At 48.9% G+C, this 8,548-nt stretch overlaps 1 protein-coding gene across 1 annotated transcript in view; it reads right to left on the bottom strand.

The window, feature by feature from the left end:
* Positions 1-7,823: 7,823 nt before the first annotated feature.
* Positions 7,824-8,548, bottom strand: part of NTNG2 (netrin G2) — a gene marked incomplete at both ends in the record, with an annotated part of 46,195 nt that continues 45,470 nt past the window's right edge. Inside the window, 2 exons of the mRNA XM_084272476.1 lie at positions 7,824-8,047; positions 8,384-8,518. Of these exons, the coding sequence (XP_084128602.1) occupies positions 7,824-8,047; positions 8,384-8,518 (359 nt within the window). The remainder of the gene's footprint in view (positions 8,048-8,383; positions 8,519-8,548) is intronic.

The following is an 8,548-nucleotide window of genomic DNA, read 5'->3' as shown; positions in this document are numbered from 1 at the left end:
ATCCCTTTTTCTGGAGAAAAGGGGTCTCGAGGTGAAGAGCAGTGTTTCAGGTGCACAGCCTAGTGTACCTGTGCCTGAGAACCCAGCAGTGTGTGATGTTAATACAGGTGGAGTGTGAGCAAGCCAGGTTGCTATCTCCATGCTTCTGTGTTCGTATCCAGCATGATATGAAGCAGGTGCTCCTGCTGCCCCTTGCTGACTTGAGTTATGTTTAACCACTAAAAGGGCAGTGGCTTTCCCTAAGCAAATGTGCTGCCAGGCTTCTGTGGCCAGAACTCAGCTGTAACCTTTGGTTATGTTCCATCCTGACCCATCAGCTGTGATGATCAGTGTTAGCTTTGTCCTTTAACCCAGCACCACAGAGGTACGTGTCATCCAGCTCAGTGATGTACGGGTGCCTTACCCTACAGACACTGGGTAGTGGTTTGAGCTGTCAGTGCCAGTAAAACTTAATTCCTCAATGCATCCAGTAACTGGTAGTAACTGCACTGTGTGGTGAGAGGCTTTACTTGCTGTCTGTGACTGTCCTGCTGGTTGTTGTGAAGTACAGAGTGTTTCCAGGTAATGGGGAGGCTGTTTTGAGTTGCCTGTGAAGTGAAACACCAGCGCGTGCATTGTTTAGCTTTAGTTATTCTGTTGCAATCTTGATTGCTCTAGTGAACCCTGTGTCAGCAGCACCTGCACCTCTTAACTTGCTGTGCCCTTCCTGATGTTAGGTACCCTGTGTGAGAAGGAAGGCTGCTTCAATGAACATGACTGCCATGAATTGGACGCTTTGGTCACTCCCCCATCACGGTGTCTGTGCCCTGTGTGTTACCTCCCTTTATGTTAATAGCAGCATTTAAAATACTGTCACCTTTCAAACCTCTTGGCTCCTCTTGGCAGGGCTGTACTGACCTGCCTGCTGTTTCTACTTAGCACATTAAAAAGGCTGCTGCTCTGCAAACAGCTGTAGGAGCCTATAGCTGTGGGAGCCATTTAGACTGTCCTGATGCTGGCAGCAGTGTGAGTGAGGAGATGCTTTTCTGGCCATTAAATACAGTTTTGCCAGAAGAGTGTTTCTCTGAAACAGCCAAGTTTTCTTTCTCCTTCATCTGCATTTCAAAAACATGTTTCAGAGCTATATTTATGCTGGAAGAAATTTTGGGTTAACATTTCATTTTTGTCTTGTAGGTCGTGTACTTTCTAATGCCTGTACTTGTCCATAAATCAGCTCTGAGAGGTGGTTGGTGGCTCAGACTTTTCTTATTTACTACTAAATTTGTCTGAGGTGAGCTGTCAGTCTGTCAGGGGTAGCCAGTCATGGTGTATTCTTGAATAAAAAACCCCCAATGTTTGGGCTCTTGCACTTGGAATGCTTTTCCCTCTTCACATACTGCTCAGGTGTGTAGTTTACCTGTAACACAGAAACCAAGCAAACACCAATCCAAGGGCCACTTCTGCCTGACTCAGATAAAATCTGCATTGGGAACAAGCATCTTAGGTACAATTGTCATCACTTCTCTGCTCTTCCCATGGTGTGTTATGAAATAGCGAGTAGTGAGGGACAGTCGGTGTAAGCTGTGACTGTAGCCTTGCTGTGTCACCCTTTCATCTTGGAAAGGGTGACAGGAGGTTGTTGAGGGATTGTTTTCTTCTGCTGAGTGTAAAAGGATAGGTCAGTAAAGAACATAACACAACTTTATGTAAAACAGTTTATTAGTGTTTGTGCCAAAAGACTTGAAGAAGCAGCAGTCAGGTTTTTCTGTGGAGGTTCCTGTGCTTCCTCCAAGCTTGGCAGCTTCATTCTCAGTGTAAAACCAGTTCCCTCTCTGGTAGCATCAGACTTTGATGTCCCTAAGAAGGGAAGTGTCTTCTAAGTGTTGGTTTTTGCTGTTCAAACTTTCTGGTTTTGATTTTTAAATTCTTTCTACATGAAAGAGGACAAGGACAGAGCAAGGGGGTAATGAGTTTAACTGAAAGAGGGGAGATTCAGATTAGAGAGTAGGATGAAATCTTCCTGGGAAGGGTTGGAGGCCCTGGCACGGGGTCTCCAGAGAAGCAGGGTTCAAGGCCAGGTTTGATGGGGCTTTGGGCACCCTGGGTGGGCAGGGGGTGGATCTGAGGGCCCTTTCCACCCAAACCAGTCTGGGATTTGATGAACTAGGCTTTCCAGTAAAGGTGCAGTATAATTCTGACTCTTCCTGTTTCCTTTAAGATTTACTATAATTGTTTTCCATGTCATTATTCCAAATTATGGTGATGTGAGAGCAAGCCAGAGCTGTCTGTGTAAGGATGATGCCCAAACAGGTCCTTGCTTCCCTGCTAAGTTTTCCTTCGTGCCTGTGTTTGTACCTGTGCTGTGTTACAGAGCGCTGGCTTACAGCACGATGCCTCTATCCCTTGTGCCTCTGGGGGTCTGTGGACCCTGCAGAGGAAAAACCAGCTGTCTGCAGGAGCATTGCCTACTCTGTGAAGCGTAGCAGAGAGGGAGGGCATCCATCCCTTGGTGTGATGGGAGGGGATGGGCTTGAGGAAGGGGGGAGAGCTGGTGGTGCCTCTGGGTTGGGATGGCAGCCATGAGAGTGTCGTGAAGACGTCAGCGTGTCCCCCAGTCCCTTGTCTGCACTCACCCTCCTGGTGCTGGTATTGCTGTTGGGGTGATGAGTTTCACAGTGCTGCCTCCTAGATAAGCTGAGCGTGATGACTAATGAGCAGCAGGGTCCAGCAGATGGAGAGCTGGGAGAGTGAGGTGTGCAGGCTGCTGGAGCGCTCTGCCTCTTCCTTGTGCTAATCCCAAACATGAAAGTGCCCCCCAGCCCTGCACTCTGCCAGGCAGCATGTGCCCGAACGTGTTGATTGAGGGTAAACAAAATTCCCAGTCCCAGCTGAGACCCAAAATGCTGTGGAACCCCAGTAATTTCAGTTGAGACTATTTTCCCCCCAGTTACTGAGGTATGGTGAGCTGCTGGGCCTGACTTTTGCCTCTTGGAGACACTGGGGCAGCCAACACCTGGAGCTGGGCTGTTCATTCACAGCTCAGCAACTGTAACAATACCAAGGATAGGCAGAACTGTGGCCCTAAGAATGCAAGACATTCCCTCCCAGCTGCATGAATAAATGATGGATGAAATGACTGCTGTATTGTAAATGGAATTTATAATGTTAATGATAGAAAGTCTCTTGCCACAACGGGACCATTCCCAAGTCATATATAAGGTCTCCTTTCTTGTCTTTTTAAGATGCTTGGAAAGGAGCCCAATGCCTTATTCTTCAGTGCAAATAAATGTAAGCTAAGCAGCCTTGTACCTCGAGTATCGCTGACACAGGAGCCCTTCCAGCCATATGTACCTGTCTGCAAAGGCCTTGGCTAATTTGCCACCATCTCCCTGGCAAATAGTGATAGAAATGAAAATGAAGGTGGTTTGAACTGTGTTGTGCAAACATAGAAAGCTTGGGTTTGCAGCCTGATGGGCTACGCTGCTGGGGCTGCCCGATTTAGTCACTGATTTCTCTCTGGTACCAAGCAAGAACTGCCTTTGCTGCAGAGAAATCCCAATGGTTTCCCCTCTCTTTATCTTAATCCCTGAAATACAGCATAGAGCAAGGTGGGGATGGAGCTTTTGGAGCCCAGTATTGCTGCTGGCCAGGAGTGAAAGTAGTTATGTGGTGGAATGGGTCAGTTTAGGCTTTCCCACACGTTTTACCCTGCAGTGAAGGTTGTTATGACACCTGGAGAATCAAAAGGACAAAGGAGCCTCTAGGACAGTCTGAAGCTCTTTCTCTGCATCTCAAGTCAGTGTGTGATTTTTAGCTGATTTCTACACCATAGTACCCAAAGTCTGCAACTCCCTGCCAGAAGGGCTGAGGTGACTGATGCAAATCTTCAAAAGTTCTGCTCTTATTTCTGAGCAAGAACGCTCAGCTCTTCCTTTATACTTTTATTTAACTCTGGGGCTTCCCATGAAAGCCAATCACAGAACAGCCCTGGTTGGAGAGACTGTTAATTTTATTACAATGAGGTGTTGATTCTCTCACAAGGCTCCATATGACCCACTCCCATGGATGAGCTGTCTGCCTCCTCATCTTTAGACACAGTGAGTTCCTCACCTGGTAAATGCCAGTGGAATTCCTCCTCCATCACCTCTCCCAGGCTGTAGGCTTAACATTTCAGCAGAGGCTGTGGACTCAGCCCACCCTCAGCAGGCTGTCACAGCAAGCAGATTGTAGTTGTTTTGGGGCTTTTGTTTCTGTAGATGTCTCAGTGCTCTAAATAGTTAAATTCTGGGTAGAATTTGAGGTAAACAAGGAAAAAAAAATAAAATCAGGAGCTCTACTTGTACTGTTTGAAGAGGTCACTTTTTTGGAGGCAGAAGTGTAATTTAAAAACTTTTTCAACTGAATCAAATGCTGGCGCCAGGATGCACATGAAAACCTCTTGAAAGAGCCCAAGTGGCTTTTCTCAGAAAGAGAAGTACCTTTTGGTTAACCTTTCCACAAGCAAAGGATCAAGCTCATTGGACAGCTTCTCCCATTTGGAAGTATTAAGTGATGTACAAATGTTTCTGTCGTAGAGAAGATGAACTTTGGGATCTGTGGGTACTTGCTGCGATGGTTTCTTTCTGTATCACTTTGATAATGCTCTGTTCTCTCTGTGTAGGCATCCGTGTGCTAACAGATGTCTGCAGTTAATGGGCCTTCAGTCCTGAACCTTTCAGAAGCTTGAAATTGTTTTCTTAACCACCAAATTTAAGCCTTGTGTAAGAGGTTTCTCTCGGGCTTGTAGTGGTTTCTGTTCTCTGATTGCAAGTTCTCCAGCACCCTTGGACAGGTACAGTGCTGTCCTGACCTGGGATGGGAGGGATAGCTTTGTGTCTGAGTCTGGTGATGGGCTGTGCCACCCTGTCAGCAGGCAGAGCTGCAGGAAAGCAAGCTGGATCTCCCTTCTGGGTCTGCTCTTCCTCACAGCCTGGAGGGCATTTCATTTCTTCTGTGAGATGGAGCACAGTGTGTTTGTCCTTTGCAGTTAATATTTCACAGAGGGTTTTGCTTCTGCACCACTGTGCGAGCCTGAGAATGGGATACATAGTGCAGAGAGTGGAATGTTTGGTTTGGGTTTGTTCCCTCCCATCATCTTCAACATCATTCAGGTGCCTGAGGGTTATAGCAGGAGGGTTTGCACCACAGCTTTCTATCTCTGGCTGGAGTAACAGAATTATTCATTGGGCTTTGGTTACAGAAGGTCCAGGACTGAACATTGCTGGTGTTCTGGGTCTGGCTCTGGAGCTGTTAGGAAGCCAGTGATGTTTTACCTTAAAAGCAGACAAGCAAAACCATCAAACCAACCAAGAGAAAGCCCTCCAAACCAAACCAGATCTGGTGCAGTGGCCTGTTGCCTTCAGCAGCCTTCATGCCTGGGCTGTTCTGGGCTCTGTTGTGTCCTTCTGAGGGTATTCTCCATGGCACTCCCGTGCTGCTGCTTCACACCTTCCCACTTGCCTCGCGCCAGACGTGTGTGTTCGCAGGGAACCTGCTGGGTGCAGAGCTTGTCTGGGACACAGCTTTATGAAGTAGTAAATTTTCTGTTGCTTAATCTAATATTCTAGAGAAAAACACCGGTGTGGGGAAAAGAGAATGTTGCTTCACCTTCCAGAAGTGCCATTAGAGATCCTGATCTTGTTACAGCCCGTTCTGCGCTATTACTTCCAAGATCAGTAACAGATGAGGATTGAAACTATACTGCAGGCAGCAAGTACAAAGAAGGGGCAAGTGTCAGCAGCAGCAGACAGCAACCAGCTGCATTAGAGAAAGAGAGGCAGGGCTTGTGCCAGCCCATTCTCTTAAAGATCACATCTCAGCAGGGTGAGTTTAACCCCTATTTATTTTACGGTGGATTAACTAAGCCATGACCTTCCTCTGTGATGGTAAATGCTGCTCAAAGTGTGCATGGAATTCTTTGTGCTGCTCTTCGATGTAACAGTATCCCCCTAGTGCCTTCACTCCTCTGTTCTCTCCTCCTTTTTTGAGCTACATGTTCAGTGCCCTCCTCTCCATGGAGGTGTCCACATTTTGGTGGCACTGGCTGTGTACACAGTATGGACAATGTTAGGCAAGGACACTGGACCTGGAAATGCCAGCGGAGGCTCAAGGCTGGGTTGTGTGGGGCTCCTGGGCTGGCACAGGCAGAAACAGGCTGGGTAGAGCTGGTCTGGTGACCAAGGGATGCTCCCTTGTCAAGAGAATTAGCCCAGAACTGAACGGGCTGGAGGTGGGGGATGTTTCCCACCTCCTCAGCTTTCATTCAGTCAGCTCCCGGGTTGGTAAATCTTTGGACATGATGGAATTAAAGCTCTTATGTTCATGACATTCCTGTTCTGATTGAGTTACATCATTCCTTGTCTCTGGTTTCTCCTCCTTTTGTTTATGTGCCTGACTGCAGACACTTCCTCTGACAGTGGCACGTTAAAAGCCTTAAATGAGTCAATCTAGTCCCTGTGAGCTCTTTACTGGAGTCCTGGGCTGTGGCTGCTTAATGATGCTCCAGAGAAACAGCTTTTCCTGCAAAGGTGCATGATGGCACTGGCTCCCTGGGATGCTGCAGTGGGGCTGGACAGCTGAGATCCCCCTAGAAAAGCATCCCTGGCTCATTTAGGAACAGCCTTTCCACACAAGCCCAGTGCTTAATCTATCACTCCGGCTGTGTTCATTGTCTACAGTTAGTAGTCTAACCTAAGTTCAGCAAAGTAATTAGGAGAAATAATTAACAGCTCTGGGTGATGAGGCAACCTCTCTCCCCCTCCCCTCTCCCTCACGGCGTGGTGCACCTTGGTAGTGACTCAGAAAACACAGGAGGACAATATGAATCAAAAAATAAGTCTTTACCTGTAATTAACTGTGCACACAAAAAGGAAAACGTGGTGATCAAGCAGCAATTGGTAGTTGCTTTACTGGAGGAGGATACACCAGAATCAAACGCTCATGGCAAAACGACCCTTTAAGTTGTTCTTTTATAACATTTAATCCAAATAAAAATAAGTCTCTACCCCCCCCAAAAAAAGAAGTATTTGGACCGTACACTATACGGACTGTGTGGATAAGACACTGCACCCCTCATGTACCGTACGCCCGATGGCCCCTGCGCTCTCCATAAGTGCAAGAAAACAAAACCCAGCGATGAACGTACAAAATCAATGCAGCAACTAGAGTTGTAGGCAATAGTATGTGCATGGCCAGGCCAGGCCGATGGTGGGAAGTGGGACTATGCAGCAAGGATGGACCAGAGTCCCCCACCCTCCCTCCCCTTCCCTCCCTCCCCTTCCCGTTGTGTTATGGGGCTCTGGAGTTTGTTGGGATGGGCTCTGTCAAAACTGGATACTAAGAAGAGGAAAAATAAAAAGAAGACCCCAGCCTATACCAAAGTAAATAAAGTAAGAATAAAAAAAACACCCCATTGGATCGCGGCACTGTTTCACCAGGGTCCCAACAGCCCTGGCCCCAGCTCCCCTGTGCAGAGCAGGGAAGAAGAATCGCTGTGCGGAGGGAAGGACGAGCCCCATGTCCCTGCCAGGCTGCTGGACCACGGCCCTGGTTGGTGCAGTCCCTGTGCTGCTGCCCAGCAGCTGGCTCTGCGCTGCGCCCACCCCGGCTGCTGCTGGGACAGATTGGTGGGCAGGAAGCAGCCCCCGATTTTCTGCAATACCTCTTTGCTTGGAAAGTGGCCCAAAAGACGTTGTGCAAGTCCTTAGTGTGAAGGCAGAGGAGATGGTGGGGAGAGCCACCCATTACCTTGGTCTCCTCAGGTCCCTCGGGTGACGTGCCTGGGCTGGGCTCCCTCCTCTGCGGCTTCAGAGGTCCACCCAGCCGCGCAGCTGGAGGGCAAGCACCCCGAGGAGGACGGTGCCGAGGCTGCCGCACACACTGTGGGCACCATCGCAGTCCTTTTTGTCGGCTTCACACCTGGATTGCTGGCACAGGACCCCCTTGAAGCCCACGGGGCAGATGCAGCGCTGGTTCTGGTAGCAGGTGCCGCCGTTCTGGCAGAGGAGGAGCTCATCGTCGCAGACATTGGCTGTGAGATGGGAGGGAAGGATGTGGGTGTTTATCTGGGATACGTTAAAATCCTTGGGTGCAGCAGAAACTAGAAGCTTTTGGCTTTCTTCTCTAGCTCCTGGGGGGTTAAATTATCCAACCCTTGTAAAGCCAGAGCAGCCCCAAGGCCAGAGACACACAGCGGGGATGGCAAAGCTATCAAGTCATTTTGGGTTTGGGAGGAATGGTTGGAGTCTGCTCACCCTACACCCTTGGCACCTACACCCTCAGGCACCCAAGCAGCTGGTGCTGAAGACTCCCCTCTTATTTGGGCCCGTCTCACACATCCCTCTGTCCCTCTGGCTCGGGTACTCACGGAAGCAGCCCTGTCTCCAGTAGTAGTTGGGCAGGCAGTCATCGCACTTGGGTCCTGTGGCACCTTCTTTGCATTCACAGTAGCCGGTCTCGTTGCAGCGGTCGTGCATGGAGCCGATCTGGTTGCAGTTACATTCTGGCCAAAGACAGGGCTGTTAGTGCCCAC

Source organism: Gallinula chloropus (assembly GCF_964237585.1).
Source record: "Gallinula chloropus genome assembly, chromosome: 18".
Lineage (NCBI taxonomy): Eukaryota > Metazoa > Chordata > Aves > Gruiformes > Rallidae > Gallinula > Gallinula chloropus.
The sequence above is the reverse complement of the archived record's forward strand: the minus strand, read 5'-3'. Positions and strand labels throughout refer to the sequence as shown.